Below are 19,810 nucleotides of genomic sequence, written 5' to 3'. Positions count from 1 at the left end.
CAAGAGCAAACTTGGGTTTGGAAGTTTCTCATGTGTGCATTTTGGTGATATAGATTGTCCTCCTGCGTCCCCAGTCTTTGCTTAAATACACCCAGTCCTGACCCTTCATGTTTTAATCAAAAAGCATTTATTCAGTGACTATTATGTTTAAGAGGGTTTCACTGGAAATTAAATTGAAAAGAAGAAAAGCAATTCCAATGACTTTTAATCCCCCAAATTATTACTTTTTTTTTGTTAAAATCTCTTCCTTTAGTAGACATTTTCAGAGCCATTAAAAGTGATCCCATTTAATCTAAAAAATATTTATTGAAGGCCCAGTTACTAGATACAATAGGAACTAAGAACAAAGAAGAAATGAGCTCTCCCTTTTCTGATTAAGCAACAGAGTCATTCTAATCTATTTTTACCTCCTCTTCCCTTCCCTGCCCTCTTCTGGTAAATACACAAATATTTTCTGAAATAGACCAAAGACAAGTAGTTGGAGAAGAAATTGTCTGTAGCATCAGTCCCTTATTTTCAAAATAAAGGCTAGAATAGCAGAGATAGGTACAAATCGCAGTAGGTGGGAGAATTATTTTGTTGTGATTTCCCAAGAGAAATATCAAAAATATTATCTGCCCAAAGGGGAATTTTTGGTACACTCCTCGATGCTTTGGAAAAGAAGGAAACTATAGTGATTCATAAAATATTGAGCAAGAGCAGAAAAGTTTTGCCTGAATTTTAGTCTTCTGTGACACCCCTATGAGACATCTAACTTCAAAGTATAAAAAATATCTATTAATGTTTCCTATTAAATTTACTTTCAATATCCTAGTTTTTATCTTTCTGGTTTTTTCCTTGTGAGATTTCTTATAACTGATCATAAGCTAGAAGTAGGGATCTTTCTTAAGTAATCTTGTATTTAAATTGTGGTGATTTGAATTATGAGTCTAGAAAATAAAATTTATCATTTTCTGCAAAAAACACATTCACATTGTTTTATATGCTGTAGTTCATAACACAACTCACAGGGTGAAGTAACTTTCATTTTCAGAAAGTATGCACCATGGAAAGATGCAAACCTTTTAACTTTTTCAGGTTCTTCTGTATTTTGTTAAGAAAAAAATAATCAAATTTGGAAACAAACAAAATTAACTGCTTGACCTTTCAAGGTTCTACTATGCATAATCTAAAACATTTATTACCCTGTTATTCTCCAAGAGAATGAAACTTTATTATTATTATTTTACACCTTTATAAAGTTACCTTATAGAAAATCGATCAGTCAAAATGATTATTTTTTGTCCAGAGGAGATGTAAATGATTTTATCCAGTACTGAAGATAAAACCCAAAAGATTATGGTCATTGCCAAACACGACATGAACCATATTGTATCTAACTTAGCAATCTTATTTCAGCATTCTTTCTTTTTACAGTGTTTCATATCTTTTTTTGAATCAGCTTTGTCATATTGCTGGCTCCCTCTTTAATGAGTTAATCAAAACTTTTGCATGTGCCCTCTCTCCCTGTGAGAATTAGGGTTTTTGTTGTTTATACCATTTTGAGAGTTATGTTTTGACAATCTAGAAATTAAATAATGATCTAGGTATTTTATTTGCCACCAAACCCATTATGATAGAGCCCTGTACATAAGGATCTCATCTAGAAAGATGTTACCCATGACCAACAGAATTTCTAGAAATGTTTGTGGATAAAGCCAAGTTGATTTACTCATGATGGGAAAGAAAAAATTAACAGGTGCCTAATTAAATTAACTAGAAGGTGCAGAGTTCAATTCTTTGCAGGAAAAAAATCTGTGTAGGAGCCTGAAAAGCCAGCCAGCCTTGGCTTTTTGGCTTTTAGTCCAATCGTGTAGATTGTCCTAATTGTGTGCTTTTATCAACTTTGCATGTTTGGTAAGTGGTAAATGGCTGATTATATGGAAACTGACGTGCGCAAATGCAAACAATTACCATGTATTTATTTCTATTAATAAACATGCCTTTCGGGGAAAACCAGTTTTAAAAAAAGGAAATTAAAGAATCTCTTTGGTGGCTGATTGGATCCTAAACATTCATTATTAGTATCTCAAGTTTTTGGAATTATAGGAACTGTCTACAAATCTTTTCCAAGAATTCCATGAAAACTGTCCCCCAAATAGAAGTCAGTATGTTAAAACAACTTTTAAGGTTTTGGCTTAGTTTATTGTTGTTATCTTTCATGTTCTCCTTTTAGATAAAATAATTTTAAAACACAATCTAATGCATTAATGCTTATAAAATGTTGATTTATATTTCCTTAGTTCATCTAAAATGATCAACTATCTAATATCATCATGGACGATGGTGTGTGCCAACAGGCAGCACTCTTTTCTCTGGGTGTTTATACCTTTAAGAAATACCAAAAAATATTTTCTATGTACAAGAACATTCTATAACTGAATTAACTATCAACGGAGCTGCAGATTGGTGTTTGTCTTAAAACGACCAATTCTTATTAATTATAAAACATTTTAGAGCTTGTTTTGAGGTTAAAGTGGTTGAGGACAGGAAGGTTAAAAGGAGGAAGTTTTAGTGGCTTCAATGCTTGAGTGTTGTGAGCAGTCTGGGAATGAGACATTCAGTTGTGGGCTTTGTGTCAAAATGATGTGTTCATCTTTGAACTTAATTGAAATGAAAATGTATCTCTTTAGACTTGGTTGAAATAAAAATTTATCAACTCAGAGTTTGTTAAGGTCTTAAGGCCATTGGTGTGAATCAAAGGAAAAATTCTTTGTCTCTTTTACTGATCTTGCACAACTCTGAGTCTGGAATCAGAACTCAATAAACATGAATTAATTCACTCAAAAAGTCAATCAAAATCATAAGAAAAATAGTAAAATCCTGCATTTTACTGGGGTCTTCACAAATGTGTAAGATGGCTAAGAGAATCTAAGAATGCTATACCTCCTGTAGTGTTCCTTCTTAGCTTAACAAAGTGCATGCTGTCTTTTAAAAAAATATTTCTTAAAATTTAAGAAAATGAGATTTCTGGTCAAGATGGAAGAGTAGGTAAATGCTGTGTTCACCTCTTCTCAGGACCACATCAATTACAACTAAACACCAGAACCACCATTATTGAGAATTACCTGAAGTCTAGCTGAACCGAAGCCTTACCACTACAGACATACCAAAGAAGCCACCTCGAGACTGGTAGGAGGGGCAGAGACATGGAACAGTCTGGTCACACATCTACATGTGACCATTAAAAACTGGAAGAGAATATCTCAGCTGTGGAGATACCCCACTGAGGAGTGTAGGATCCCACCCCTCCCCAGCCCAGGGTTTCAGTACTGGGGAGAAAAGTCCTCATAATTTCTGGCTTTGAAGAGCAGCAGAGATTATGGCTGAGTGAGAGAGAGGGTGTCTGCAGTCCCAGGCACTCCTCTTAAAGGGACTGTGCACACACTTATGAACAAACTCACTTGCTCTGAGCTCTAGCACTGGAGTGGCAGCTCCAAAGCCACCAGAGACGTACAGGGAGGAAAGGAATCGTCTAGTTTCAGGGTGAGGACTGGAGGAGCAGCTTTCTTCTGGATGGAGGAGCTAGCAGAAGCCATTGTTTCTTTGTTGAGCCCACCCCATCCCTGCAAGCAGACACAGGTGACTGCCATATCTAAGTCTCTATCAAACTGGCTAATGCTGTTCATTTGCCGTGCCCTGGTGATTCCCTGAGACCATGTACCACCCAACTTTTGGGCACACTCAAGGAGCTTCCAGTGGCTTTTTCATATCAATGGCTGCCTGTGGCTCATGCTGCAGACATTCATAAAATCTCTTGAAGTTTCACAAGACCCAAACAAGCAGTATCTGGCTTACCTCTGGCTAACCACAGGTGTCCCTTATCTCTGCCTGAACAGCCCTAAGCCTGGCACCAGTAGCAGCTGGCCTTAGTTCATGATTTGGCCTCTCAAGGTAATTTCCAGTTCAGTTCAGGCAGTGGCCATCATTGGATTGCATTGTGGCTCATTCCAGGGGAACCCGGGCAGGACACAGACTACAGCTGAACTTGGCTTGTAGTGGGTTTCCCCCCAGGAGGCCCGGGGCTGGCAGGCCCAGGAGCCAGCTTCAGACTGGGCCAGAACATCACCCAGCCACCTCCAAGGACAACATATCCAAAGGGCAGACTGGGCAGGTACCAGAGCCCCACTAAAGCAAACCCTGCTCTGTAGGGTCATCCTTGCACAACATTTCCTCCACTGTAATCACAGTCAGTCCTCACAACCAATCAGCCTGAGAGTCAATTCCTCCCACTGATGTGCAAACAGCAGTCAAATCTTAACTATAACAGGAAGGCACACACAACCCACATAAGGGACACACCTGGAGCACCTGGCTCTGGTGACCAGGGAGACTGCACCACTGGGTCCCACAGGATACCTACAACATAAGGCCACTGTACTAAGAGTGGGAGACATAGCAGCCCTACACAGAAACAAACACAGGGAGGCAACCAAAATGGGGAGAAAAAGAAACATGTCCCCTAAAAAAGAACAGAACAAAGCTCCAGAAAAAGAACAAAACAAAATGGAGATAAGCAACCTACCAGATGCAGAGTTCCAAACACTGGGTATAAGGATGCTCCGTGATCTCAGGGAGAACTTCAACAGAGAGTTAGGAAACATAAAAATGGAGATAGAACACATAAAAAAAGAACAAGTCGGAAAAAAAGGATACAATAACTGAATGGAAGAATACATTAGAGGGAATCAAGAGTAGATTAGATAAAGCAAGGGATGGAATCAGTGATTTAGAAGATAATGAAGCAGAAAATACCCAATCAGAACAGCAAAAAGAGAAAAAAATCCAAAAAAATGAGGAGCATTTAAGGGACCTCTGGGACAACATCAAGCATACCAACATTTGCATCATAGGGATACCAGAAGCAGATGAAAGTTGGGGGTGGGGTTGGGGGATTGAAAGCTGATTTGAAGAAACAATGATGGAAAATTTCCCTAACCTGGGGAAGGAAATAAACATACAAGGCCAGAGAGCACAGAGAGTCCTAAACAAGATGAACCCAAACAGGCCCACACCAAGACACATCATAATTAAGATGCCAAAGGTTAAAGACAAAGAGAGAATCTTAAAAGAAGCAAGAGAAAAGCAATTACCTACAAGGGAGCTCCTATAAGACTGTCAGTTGATTTCTCAACAGAGACTTTGCAGGCTAGAAGGGATTGGCAGAAAATATTCAAAGTAATAAAAAACAAGGACCTACAACCAAGATTACTTTACTCAGCAAAGCTATCACTTAGAATTGAAGGACAGATAAAGAGCTTCCCAGACAAGAAATAGCTAAAAGAGTTCCTCCCTACCAAACCGGTATTAAAAGGAATGTTAGAGGGACTTCTTTAAGATGAAAAAAGAAAGAAAGAAAAAGAAAGCAAGCAAAAAGGAAATGGAAATAACTACATATCTATCAACAAGTTGTTTAACTGTAAGTAGATTAAATGCTCCAATCAAAAGACATAGGGTGGCTGAATGGAGACGAAAGCCATACTCTTACATATGCTGCCTGCAAGAGACTCACTTGAGTTCAAAGTCAAAAACAGACTGAAAGTTAAAGGATCGGAAAAAGATATTTATTGAAAATGGAAATGGGAAAACAAAACAAAAACCTGTGGTAGCAATACTTATACCAGACAAAACAAACTTTAAAACAAAGACTATAACATGTGACAAAGAAGGACCCAGTAATCCCACTTCTGGGTATTTATCTGAGAAAAGCCAAAAGGCTACTTTAAGGGGATATGTGCATTCATATGCTCATTGCAGCATAATTTACAATGGCCAAGATGTGGAGGCAGCCTTGATGTCTGTTGATGGATGAACGGATAAATAGGAGGTGGTACATATATACAATGGAATATTGCTCGATCATGGAAGGGAATGGGTTCTTGCCATCTGCGGTGGCTTGGATGGACCTGAAGGGTATTGTGCTAAGTGGAGTATGTCTGACAGTGAAAGACTGATGTAATGTGATTTTTCTTATATGTGGAATCTAAAGAACAAAACAAACAAAACAGAAACAAACTCTTAGATACAGAGGACATTTTGATGGTTGCCAGATGGCAAGGGGGTTGGGAATGGGTGAAAAAGGAGAAGGGATTGAGAAGTACAAATTGATCATTACAAAGTAGTTATGGGGATGTAGGGTATAGCATAAGGAATAGAGTCAATAATATTGTAATAACTATGTATGGTGTCAGTTAATACTAGATTTATTGGCGTGAGGGATGGGAGGGGGGTTGGGAAACAGGGTGAAAAAGGTGAAGGCATTTAGTACAAATGGTAGTTGCACAATAGTCATGAGGATGTAAAGCATAGGGAATATAGTCAATAGTATGGAAATAACTATGTATAGTGCCAGGTGGGTACTAGACTAGTCAGGGAGATCACTTCTTAAATTATATAAATGTCTAACCATTTTGCTGTAAACCTGAAATTAATATAAAATAATAATTGAATGTCAACTTTAATTGAAAAATTAAAAAACTGGGGGAAAGGTGAAGGGGAATAAGAGGTTCAAATTTCCAGGTATAAAACAAGTAAGTCATGGGGATGTAATGTACAGCATAGGGCATATAGTCACTAATATTGTGATAGTGTGGTACAGTGCCAGATGGTTGTTGGACTTATGGCCATCACTCCTTCAGGTATATAAATGTTGAATAACTGTGTACACCTGAAACTAGTATAATATTGTATGTTAGCTATATTTCAATAAAAATCTTCAAAAAATTAAAAAATAAATAAAATAAATTTAAGAAAATGAACTATAATATTTTGAACTAAACCAAATGAATATGTTGGGGCAGATTTTTACAAAAGTAATTTTAAAGTAAAATTTGAAGGAATTTGGATTTTGAGATTCAAATACCATCTTCGGTCAATTGAGTTTTCTGACTTGATCCAAATATCCAAATGCCATTGGGCTATATAAGAAAAACCCGTATTGGCTTATTTAATATATAAACTGACTTGCTTCTGATGGAGTGCTTTGGAGTTCTGAAAGGAGTAATAAGCAGAACAGTAGTGCCACAAGGAAATCATCTCACCAAGAGAATAGCACTTCCGGGGACTCTGCCATCAGATCCACACATGTACCAACATCTGTGTCTTACACAGTCTGCTGCCAACTGTGACAATGAATGTGAACTATTTGTTTCTTTTTTAAAGTCATCCTCTTCACTTGGGCAGAAGATCCTATCTCCTTTCATCTGCTTACCTGTTAAAGATCAACAGCCCAGCTATTTTTTTCCTCTCGCCTATGAGTTAAGGCCCTCCCTACTGCATTGTCCTCTGTAGCAAAATGTTCTCGTTTTCCCCATTGTAATCAAACCAGGATAAAAAACGTTCTATTGATCCAACATCTCGGGCCAGTTATCACCCCTTTTACTGGTCCCCTTTATAGCAAAGCTCCCCAAGTTGTTTCTACACTCAGTTCTCCAAACCTCTCTTCCTAGGCTCTCTTAAATTAACTCCCTCAGGCTTTCATACCTGCCTTGCCACTTAGAACTGCTGTTGTCAACACACTGTTGACCAAGGACAGCTTCATGGGCATGTCGGGTACATTCCCTGTGCAGTTTTGCACAGGGCTCTGAGCTTCATTAAAGGCTCTGATGTCACTATCCTGAAATTCTTAATTTTGAGGCAAGGGGGCCCTGCATGTTCAGTTTGCTCTGGGCCCCACGAATTATATAGCCCACTCTGCTGGTGACCTTCAAGCTGCCAAAGCTAATGACCAGTGCTCTGTATTTATCCTACTTGACCCATCAGCAGTATCTTCTAAAGTCAACCGCTCCCGTCTTGGTGATACATTTTCGTTTTCCTAGGTTTCCATACCTTATTCTCTTGGTTTTCCTTCTACTTCACAAGCTCTCTCTCCTTGGTTTCTGTTGCTAGCGTCTCCACATTTCCCTAATTTCAAATATTGGGCATATTTTCTTCTCTAATTCTTCACACCCTAGATTATCTCGACCGGTCTCCTGATTTTAAATATCGTCTATATGCTAATGCTTATTCAACTCTCCACTCATAGATCTAACAGTCTACTTGACCTTTCTGTTTGGATCTTAAAGGTAGCTTGTCCAAAATTTCACTCCTTTCCTTGTCTCCTCCGAAACTGATTTGTTAAATCTATTCCGAGCTGTTGTAAGAACAGATTTACTCTTCCCTTTCTCTCACACCCTACACATCCAGGCCATCTAGTTTTGTTCTACTTCCAAAATCATCTCTGGAAGTTTAATGCTTTTCTGTTACTCTCATTTGTTGCAGAGATTACTAACTTAGCTTCCAACCTGGTCTCCTTGTTTCTGTCCTTGTATCCTTACTTCCACTGATTTGTCCCAAGCATAGAAGAGAATGGTCCCATTAAAACATAAACCAAAGAACACACCTCTGCTCAAAACGCTCAAGTACTTCTCCACTTCAGACAGCATAAAAACCACAATCCTCAAAGGGACCTACAATGTCCTAAATGATATGATTTCTGCCCACCTCAATGTTTTAGTCTCTGAGTGAATTTTTCTAAACCCTCTCCCTCTGGTTTACCCTGCCCCAGCCATATTGGCCCTCTTGCTCCTTCTCAAACTTACCAGGTGTACTCTCACTCAGGGCCTTTGCACCAGCTGTTCGCTCTACCAGTCCCTCCTTTAAGTCTTGGCTCAAATGAGGGCTGCACTCTTGTTTAGCCTGTTGAATATGGCATCCATCTACCCCTCTTCACTTTAACACTGCTTTACTTTTTCTCTAGAGCATTTATCATCTTCTAACATGAAATGTTATTCATGTATTTATTGTATATGTATATTTATTGTCTATCTTCCTTCCACATAAACAGGAGTTTGGGCCTACTTTCTTTCATTGAGATAATCCAAATGACTGGAATAGTGCCTGGTACACAGCAAAGACTCAATTAATATTTGTTGAATAAATGCACGGAGCCTGAGTTTGTACTGTGTGTCATCACCAACAAACAATAAACTAACAGCAATGATTTCACTAGAGAAAAGACATCAAGGCAGCTGTAAAATTTAAAATAAAACAAACCAGCTTTGTAAACTTAATGTTGTATATATGCTTTTTAGGATACATCAGTCCATTGAGTTGTAAGTGCTACATAGAAAAAAAATATCTGAAGAAAATACCATTGGTGGTATATTATACTATAAAAAACGACTAATGTGTAAATACGACGAGGGCAGATGTTACTTTCATGTTCTGAGAAAAAGTCTGTGATGTATTTGTGCATTTTCATAAACATTCCTGGGAAATTGCTTACAGTTGAGTGCTTATGCAGTTTTAACTTGGATATTTACCTTCTATTTATGGGTATAATTTAAACAGTTTCTATTATATTTTCTCTCTAATAACCCTTGCTATCTGTCTCTACTGCTTGCCTGAAGAAAACAGTTCATATTTGTTTATTGTTTGTTGTTGAGTAGGAAGCTAAAAGAACAGGTTGTTACTTCATGTAATATATTCAATATAAATACTGTAATTTATGAAAGATGAATTTCAGATTACTGACATCCTGAATATATTGAAGAGTATTATAAAAACAGCAATAAAATTTCATTATAAAAATCACTTATTTGTATTTTTAAAAACTCTTTATCCATTAAAACTATCAACTGTAACAGAAAAGGCCCCTCCATTCACATAGATTATTATGCTTTACTGTTCTACCTGCGAGTTTCATTCTAAAATATGACATGGAGAGGGATAAAAGGACATCTTGGATGTGACTGAACATTGACTTTTGCAATTTTTGATAGTTTTTGTTCATACCAGTGTGTTGAGAGAAAAATTCTCTGTATCTACAAGTGTTTCTGTTTTGTCTGTTTATTTTGTTCTTTAGAGTCCACATTTAAGTGAAATCATACGGTATTTGTCTTTTGTCTGACTTACTTCAATTAGCATTATATCCTCTAGGTTCATCCATGTTGTCGCAAATGGTAAGATTTTCTTCTTTTTTATGGCTGCGTAATATTCCATTGTGTATATGATATGCACCACATCGTCTTTATCCGATGGCCTATTGATGGGCACCTAGGCTGCTTCTATGGCTTGGCTATCGTGAATAGTGCTGCAATGAACATATGGGTGCATATATCTTTGCGAATTAGTGTTTTGAATTTCTTTCAAGAAATACCCAGGGGTGGAATTGCTGGTTCATAAGGAATGATCATGGGGATGTGAAGTACAGCATAGGGAATATAGTCAGTAATATTGTAATGTGTATAGTGCCAGGTAGATACCAGAATAATTGAGGGATCATTTCATAAATTATAGAAATGTCTAACCACTACACTGAACACCTGAAACTAATATAAAATAACATTGAATGTCGACTATAATTAAAAAATAAAAATTTAAAACAAAATTGTACTTGGGGTCACAAAGATGGAAGACAAAAGTACAAAGTAATTGCAGTGTGCTCCAGCAATAAGGCTTATTTCTCGTCTGTGCAAATGTTTTTCGTCTTAAGCAAATTTGGCTCTGAAGGCATCAGGCAGGTGCTGCTGCCACAGTGCTTTCGGGTTTCCTGGCAGAGCTGGCGATGCACTGGGACCTGAGACAAAACCCAGAGGAGCCACAGCTAACCTCAGCCCTTTGCCCAATTTCCTCCCCGCCAGTTACCAGAGTTCACTATTGTTCAAGCTCCAGGGGTCACACTCTGCCAGTCTACGGGTAGAATTTATTCTGATCAAGTGTTTTGTTTGGCTTGTAGTATTAAAAAAAGAGTCAGTCACTGACATTAAAAATTAGATTTCATATAAAATTCCCTTTGTCCAGTTTTTCTTGAAAACTGAAAAATCTGGAACATAAGTCAGCTTGGCAATATTTAGAGCCTAGGAAAGGCTGACTTTCTAGTCTGCAGTTCCCCAAGTCTCCACCCAGCTGACTTCCCCCACACGGGCTACACTTCCCTGCTCCTTTGTGCAACTGAGTTTCTGACTCTTGCTCTACCCTGGGAGACCAAAAGGTGAGGGAAGGGTAACAGTGCGGACTCAAGCGTCTCCCTTCTCCAACAATAGTGTAATAAATAGCTGATGGACACACATTTCTCCAAGAACAAGATTCTGACAGTCCTGGGTGAGAACCAAGTGTATTCAACTGTATCTGAAAAGTGGTGCCTGAGAGAAGCATCAGATTCTATATAAGGAAAAGAAATCACATTCAAATGTTATTACCATACTCTTATCTAGAGAACATTGCCTCCAGCTTTTAAACAAGCTTCTTGCAGCTGTGCAAGCCCCTCAAAGCCTCTACTCTGCTGTTTTCAAAACAGGGGAGAAGAGAAAGCTAGAAAAAAATTAAAGGATTTGTTAATTTAGGTTCCCAAAAATGAGAAGTGAAGATTGTGCAAGGAGGGTAGACACTAGTTAATTTGAAATTCTCAAAACCAATCTTCTGAAGCAATGAGTTATTTATGTACTTTATATCCTAAACTTTTTGTGTTGTTTTCTGCTGGTTAAAAACACTTGGGGGAGTGTTCTCAGGTCCTTTCCTGCCCAGATTTTTTTCTGCCTCTTCCCTCTTTCAAAATCATCCTTTAGGAAACCTCCTCTGATTAATTTCATTTTAAGCAAACACACGAGACATGTCATATATGAATATAATTCTTGAGATGACTTATCAGGATCTTCACATCATATTCATGTGGGTATATTGAACTGAATCAAGGTCCCACTTCAAAAGCAGATTTTACATATTGTAACATAATTATTACCCAATACTCAACACTCAATACTTGATACTCAATCAATGTTGAAATAAACACAATTTTTATTGTTAATCTTCCTAAAGAAACTATAACTTTTTTACACAAAATCTATCCATAAGAGATTAATTGGTTAAAGGAAAGAAAGCAAAGCAAAACAAAACAAGCTGAGAGAATCCAGGCTTTTTCAATCTTAGTCATATTTTTTTAAAGCGGTGATTAGATTTCACCTTCTCAATTCACCAAAGCCTGTCTATATGTTACAATGGTGTGTATTTCCTATTGCTACATAGATGAAAGTGAATCCATATAAACCATACCAACGCCATCATGTATAACTGGTGGTAAAACTTTATTATTCAAGTTTAGATGTAACAGACATCTTTGCTGCCTGAAGATTGTTTGCATAAGAAATACACCAAGAACATGTTTGTGAGTAGAAATGAACATGCACTATGAAAACAAAATTAAATAAAACAACAAAAAAAGAATCCATGTGTTGTAAGAACAGAACTATTATAGCCAACATTCTAATATTCAAATCAGGACTACAAATTGAATTTTTTTCTTAGCAACATGAAATCATTCCATATGAAAGACATTTTCTGCTGGTGAATATTGCTGTAAGTTAATTTTACATTGGCATTTTGAGATGTTTCCCACTTCCATCCCCCCCCACCCCCAACATTATCCATGTTGTCAAATTGTCCACCCTAAGGAATTTGGCATTTCCTATCGTGATATTTGCCTTGTTGGTAGCCATTAAGAAACTATGGTTTTATCAGCCTTGTAATAGTTTTGCCTCTTCATAGCCAACACTACAGGCTGTCTAGTTATGATATTTACAGCTCATCTCTAACAAAAATGACCCCAACCTCTCCTGGCCCTTGGGAACTGAGAGTTTAAATAAGCCCCTTGGCCATATAATAATACTTGGCACTCCCATGGTGCCTTTCAACCAAGGGTCTCAAAGTGCTTTACAAACAAGTACTACATTACCATTATTATTATTAATATTATTATTATTAATATATATTTTTTTCCACTTTACAGGTGAGGAACCTGAGGCACAAAAAAAAGAAAAAGTGATTTGCTGCAGGTCATATAATGAAAACCAACCAGGGGTAAAATGAGAATACAGTTTTGGAACTTATGGGTCTTGAAGGACCATTTTCTCTGATGAAGGCTAAACGTTATTTCCATGTCAAGTTACTCTTGCTTTTCTCTGGTGTAGGACAAAGTGAAGCTTACAACTCTACCTTTCAAGAGAACAACACATGAGCATTCGTTATCCAGTTTTCCATGTGTGGATCAATGTTGAATTTCACATTTTCTTCATCCCTGACTTGACACACTTCTGCCCTAGCATCTTCCAAAGGTCCTAATTACTGCAAATAACCGTGGATGCTTTCTAGACAATTGCACCGCTATCAGGAACACATGAGTCCACACTCTATGAAACAGTAATTGGAAAACCAATAGGAAGTGCTCTTCGAAGAAGCCATGCCTTCTGCGCTCGGCCAAGTCTTTCTTTGGGAAAACAACACAGCCCTTCAAGGTCTCGATGTGTGTCTTTCTCTTCTCATTTACAGTTGCCTGCTGATGGAATTCCACCTAAAAGCACCTACCTTTGGTTAGCACATTGAGTTTCATGATCAGGTTGGATTTGAGTTCTTCATTTTCTTTTGTCATCTAGGACAGTCAGCAAGCTTTCACCTACTTGCTCACCCAAGATGCCCTGCGTTGTTTTCTGCCGTGGCCCTCAACCCAAAGACAGGAAGCTGTGAGCTCACATAAACTTTAGGCACAAGGCTGGCATACAGCACAGGAGCTTTACTTCATGCTTCCACCACTGGATGACAGACATTCCCTCTCTCGAGTTGCATGAGTGTTCACTAACTAAACAGGTAGGCAGTTCAGAGGTCTCAAGACAGGTCACCTTGCGATGTTTTGCAGCCACACAGCAGGAGGCTAATCATTATTTTAATAGCAGTACTGATACTCCTCAATTTATTAAGGAAAAAACATATATCCTCAGGCATTTTTAAAATATATATACATTTCATATTTTTGGAGCTGTATTTGCATTGGATCATAATAGGTTATGTGCACAAGTGCAATCATAGACATAATGTGCTACCACAGGCTTCAACAAAGAGCTGTTAAAGATCATCCCTTTTTTCTTCTTCTCATTAATATTATCTTAGGAAAGAATTCCCATGCTTGTTTTCTAAAATCTACCGTTACTAAAAGAGAACAGTTTAGAACAAAACATCACTATCGTAAAGTTGATTTTTTTTTTAAAGAACATCTCAATATGTCATGTAGAAAAAATGGGCACACTCTTTCCCTTGTGAACCTCAGAGTTAACGTGTTGTTAACATTTAGAACTCCATCCTTTTCTCCTTTGCTTAGAGTCATGTAGTGTTTCCCAATCCACAACCTTGTGGGGCGGGCTGGCTCTTAAAATGTTTCTATCCGCAACAACATTATGAATATACGCGTGAGAGATGAAGGGAGAGTGAGGAAAGGAGAATGAGAATGGATAGCTGGGCCTGGCCTAAAATTTGATCCAAAGCTTGATTCAGGATAGAGGCAAGTTATTTGAAAAGACTTACAGTTTTCAAATGGCATACAATTTTAGCTGGCATCTAGCTTTCATCAAAGGGGAAGCCTTTTCCAAGAGGGGAGATTTCTAAATCATCTTGGAACGCCTCCAAACAATGAAGTACCTACATAGGTCACTGAAAAATCACCACTCACGATGAATTGACTCAGACATCTTAAACCAAATACAAATACACATACCAACCAACCATATTTGTAAGATATTTTGAAAGATGGAACGAAGGCTTTCGTAAGTCAAAAAATAAGGGGTATTTTAGTGTTACGATAAAGTTTCATCTATTTTTAAAAAAGCCCAACCTCTTCTCCATCAAAATATGGCTAACAATGAAAAGAAAAATGAAACCCAATAACAAAGTAATACGGAATAAGATCTAGCATATCAATGCTATCCAAGAATATTCTACCGAAAGTAGGCTGACCATAAATATTCCAAGAACAGTGATATCTATTTTCCAATGCTAAACATTACTACCCAGTCTGTCTGAGGAAAAAAAAACAAACAAAAAACAACATGAAAATAAAAAGGCATACTTGCCAACAGTGAACAACTTGTCTGTGTCTGACACACTGACGAAATTGCTGATGGAGTCATTTTGCCCCCAAAGTCATACCTGTAACATTGCCCAACTTAACCAAACTTCTGGTATTTTGCTGATTTGAGCAGTCCACATATAATGTTGCTGGAGGATAGCCAGAGTGCACTTTGTTACGAGTCTTTTTACTAAGAAAATTAAATATTATGTTATTATTTGGGAAGTCTCTTCTCTTTTTTAGATATTAATTGCCACCTCTCAACTCTGCCTGTACATTTGAGATGCACTCATTATATTCCTAAGAAAGATAAATTACATCACATAATTTGAATATCAAAGCTCCTCATTCCACCTCTTTAGTTTAGTTTCTGTGAATATGAGAGCTACCAGACAGGTGAGATCAGAATAGAGCCCTTTCAAAATGAAACTGAAGCAGAAGGCTTAGTCCTGATTTCTTTCTTTCTTTCTGTCTCTATCTCTCTCTTTTTTTTACATGAAAACGAAAATGCAAGAATGGAAATGACAACACAACATCAGAAAGACATTTTTTAACTTCATTCGCTACAACAGTCATGAACTGGTTGAACTCTACCTGCCATCCAACTCTCAGAACCTAAGACATGGCACTGGGAAAAAGAAACAAAACCCAAACAAAACAAAACAATACAAAGCAACTGCGAATTAATGTAAAAATGGAGTGCAAATGCGACTACAGAATGCAATAAAAACATCAGTGCTGCAGGTTCCAGCAGCACTTATCAAAATAATTTCTGAAATGTTTCCTCTGAAACATAGACAAAGCAATAAAAAGAGGATATATGTGTATCATTTTAAGCATAACAACGTGAGTTAAGAGCTTAAAAATTAAAAAAAAAAAAGTACTTGGAATGAATAGTGCTACCCTTTTTTTTCCTAAGTAGGCATAAAAATATTTTCATTTCCTTCTTGTTTTCCATACCATTATATCAAGAACTTTCATTTGTTTCATGTTACCGTTTACAATTTTAATGCGTACACACACACACACACACACACACACACACACACACACACACATACACACACACACACACACAAAAGATATCTACCGCAATAGAAATAGTTGCTTCATTACCTTGTTTGCTACATTTGCAAATGTAAACAGCTAGGCAGAGCCAGAACTGACTCTAATGCATGATGGAATATCTTTGTTGCATACGTACACTGTAGAAAATAATTATTCAATATGTCAGGCACCATTATTTGAAATGTAATACATTAATATTTACTAGAAAAATAAGTTTTTTTTTTCCTATTTGTTCTCCCAACTTCTTTAATGAAATAAGTTAATCTGACAGTGCATCCAGTAGCTTGTAATATCTTCTACATCTCCGTGGCAAAAAATAAACTACTGGTTGGGACAATATAATGCAAATTATTAAAGTCAGTCCTTGTACATACATCCTTGTAGCAAGCATTGAGGCTCGACTAACAGCACCTTTAACCAATTATTTAATGTTCAGTTATTTAGCCCTATTTCCCTGAGCAGTTATGCTGAGGAGCTTTCCCTTCATGGATAGTTTTACAAAGCCTTAAGTATTAAAAGTACTATGAAGACATACTTCTAAGAATCCTATTTAATGCTACTTAACTAAACCTGTATAAGTCTAATGAATGAAGGGATTGATTGGTATACATACCGTCAGTCTGTGGTAACGTAACCTTAGACACTGCCTGACCACAAAGTTTGGAAATCATATTTAACCAAAAGAAAATAAATAAATACAGCAGGTTACCTTGTGGAGAAATACCATGTGTTCTAAACAAATTAAGCCCATGGTCTCTGAACTTTCGTGTCCATCTATTCTTTTGAGCTGAGGGGGTCGCTTTAGTTATAATGTGCCAAGTGAGGTTAGTGATCAAGAGGAGGCTTAAAACACAAATCCACACTGGTTCATCACATATAGGAAAGAAAATATCTGGCTAAAATAAAATTACTACATAAGCAACTGAGGACACTGATTTTAAAAATGCATATATATTTGGACAAAATGAACCTAAATTGCAAACATAAGGACTACTTTTGAAAAGGAATATGTGAACATCTAAAGGACAAAAATATCAGAGGGGGTGTGCATGTGTATGTACAGGCAGGGCTGGCCAAAAACATTGTGCCACCATCTGTCACTTTTCTTGCTGATCTCACACCAAGCCTACCCACAGCTCTCATTTCTAGGTCTAAATCCGAAACATGGTCAATGAGAGGAGACTGATGTGAAGAGGGTGCCATTTTCCTTTCACTGCCCTGGAGATTAGATTTCTCCTCGTCTGCCTAGGATTTCATGATACTTGTAAATTTAGGCAACAATTTATGGGTTTTTGAACAAATGGGCCAATGGCCAGCCCAATACTGCTTTAGATTTATAATATGTAAACCTTTTCAAATTCTAGACAGCTTTGATCTCTTTCTTTACAAACATAATTATTATGTAGTCTGACGATACTTCTTATGGATTATTTCCACCGTACACATTCACCAAGATGGTTCTGACTTACTAGGCTCTAGAACATGACTAGGTAACATCTTCCTTTTTTTTTTTTTTTTCTCTCACTGACCATTTGTCTCACTTTTTAATCTTGGTAACCTACTCATCAAAGAAAGAATAATAAAAGAAGGGAATTTCATGTTGGATAAGGCAGGCTCTATGAAGTTTTTTTTTTTTTTAATAGGTCTTCATAAGACATTACAAGCTATTGAATTCCCATCAAGAAAACCTATTTCTATTTAATTGTGCTAAGTGCTAAGGTTTTACTCTTTAGGTTTTCCATTTTTTTCCGCTTGTGCATTGTTCCTATGCAGGCCCCTCTGGATATGAGTTGTGAAGTCATATTTGTCCGTGCAAAGATGCTGGCATATGCTGCACTGGAAAGGTCCACTGTCACCATGGCAACTCATATGCAAAGCATACATCACTTCATCCAGAAAGACAATGCCACAGTGCACACATTTCGTTGAAAGTTCATCTTGAGTACTTCTATCAACTTTCTCTGTTTTTACTACATTCAAGGGACCTTCATTTTTTACATTGGACGGTGCCTTCGTTTTCTCCTTGGAGGCACCATTTGCAGTTGGCCCAGGTCTGGAATGCTTGATCGCCAAATCTAGAGGAATGTCATTGTCTGATCCAACAGCTGAAAAATGAGGAGGCAGATTGAAGGTGGGATAAGGCACATAGTTTTGGCAAGGATTTGGTAGGCCAGGCACATGACTCAAGTAGTGCGGATTCCCAGGAACGGAGAGCTTATATTTACTCCAGAACCGCAGCCAATCAGCTTCACTCTGGAAGTCATTATGTACAAAGGGAAGTCCAAAAAGGGGGTACTGGTACTTTTCAATAGGGCTGCCTGGTGGTGAATAATTTGGGTGTTTCGCAGGTCTCATGTACTTTTCGATGGGACTGCCTCTCTCAGAACTTCCTTTCCCTTCAGATACGGATGAACTATTTCCTGGGTCTCCAGTACTTTCCTGAGGACTTTTTATCTGAATGTGCAAAGGTTGCATCCTTTTGTGAATATCCAGAGTTTGGCTGACCAGGACCGGTGGCTGAGCAGAATGGCTTTTAGTCAATGAACCTTGGGCTTCGTATTTACTCAGGCTCGGGAGCGGAATTTCTCTCTGGTGGCTTTCAGTTAAATGATCTTCTGACCTCCTTTCTAAGGGGCTTCCATTGACCTGCTCCTCACTGCCACCTCTCTGCTGTTTGTTGAGCTGCTCAGCCTGGAGTGCCTCTGGGTTAAGGCGCTTTCTTGTTCTTCTCCTAATAATCTGCTCACCGTTGTTTTGTTTAATGATGTTTAAAGGCCTGGGAGTCTGTAGAGAATGCACACACAATACATAAAAGGAAAACATTAAAAAATACATTAAAATACATTAGCAATTCCTCACAAATAGAAACCATGCTTCAGTACAAAGTAAGAATAGGCTTTATGTTATAGATTTACAAAATCTCCTCTTTTTGCCCCAAGCAGGACCAGAGGAAGAAACCGAAGCACACTTTTTTTTAGCCTAATTAAATTATGCCCATCTTTGCAATGAGGGACTGAAAACTTTAATGTACTTAAAAACAGATTTTCCAAACTCAATGGGTTTTCGAATTGTATCATTTAGGGATAAAATCATGGAGAAAGTTACTTAAAGAAATGTGTTTTTTTCCCTGAAATTTCTCAACTTTTGAGTCAACATAGTAACATGAGAGATAGGGTTTGAGGACAACTGTATGCGTTGCTATAGATTGAATTGTGTCACTCCCATATTCATACATTGAATCTCTAACCCCCAATGTGACTGTATCTGGGGCAAGTATGGTCTTTAGGAGGTAAATAAGGTTAAATGAAGACACAGTGAGAATGGCGGCCATCTGCAAGCCAGGAAGAGAGCTCTCACCAAACTCAACCATGCTGGGACTCTGATTTCAGACTCAGCCTCCAGAATGTGGGAAAATACATTTCTAAGCCACCCAGTCTATGGTAGTTTGTTATGGCAACCTGAGCTGACTTATGCATACATTCTTCTAAATAACTGCACAGGTGAACATAAAATATATCAGAACCCCAAAAAATCAAACTGACAGAATCATGAGGAAAGTTATCACATAATCAAAGCCATGTTAGTGGGAGGTTCTCCCGCCCCCCCCCCCCCGCAACCTCTCACTTTTCCTTTAAATAATATTTTACATTCACTAGGGAAGATTTTCCTTGTTAACAGGTGAAGCATTTGTTTTCTGTTGGAAATGTAAATTCATTTGTAGCCTTGGTTCAAATATCCGATCTGTCATTCTAACTCTGTACTCTCTACTTAAATTGAATGCTGACTTTTCTTTAACTTAAGTATTTTATTCAGCTTGAAGTACTATATGATTGG

At 37.7% G+C, this 19,810-nt stretch overlaps 1 protein-coding gene across 7 annotated transcripts in view; it reads right to left on the bottom strand.

Annotated features, from left to right (window-relative positions):
• Window positions 1-12,079: 12,079 nt before the first annotated feature.
• The window catches only part of TRPS1 (transcriptional repressor GATA binding 1), a 254,455-nt gene continuing 246,724 nt past the window's right edge, over window positions 12,080-19,810 (bottom strand). For all 7 annotated transcript variants that reach the window (XM_019642129.1, XM_019642126.1, XM_019642123.1 and 4 more), the window contains one exon: window positions 12,080-18,760. In XM_019642129.1, the coding sequence (XP_019497674.1) occupies window positions 17,699-18,760 (1,062 nt within the window). In that variant the 3' untranslated portion in view covers window positions 12,080-17,698. The remainder of the gene's footprint in view (window positions 18,761-19,810) is intronic.

This window comes from Hipposideros armiger, unplaced genomic scaffold, assembly GCF_001890085.2.
Source record: "Hipposideros armiger isolate ML-2016 unplaced genomic scaffold, ASM189008v1 scaffold_65, whole genome shotgun sequence".
Taxonomy (NCBI): domain Eukaryota; kingdom Metazoa; phylum Chordata; class Mammalia; order Chiroptera; family Hipposideridae; genus Hipposideros; species Hipposideros armiger.
Note: the sequence above shows the minus strand (reverse complement) of the source record. Positions and strands in the feature narration are given on the sequence as shown.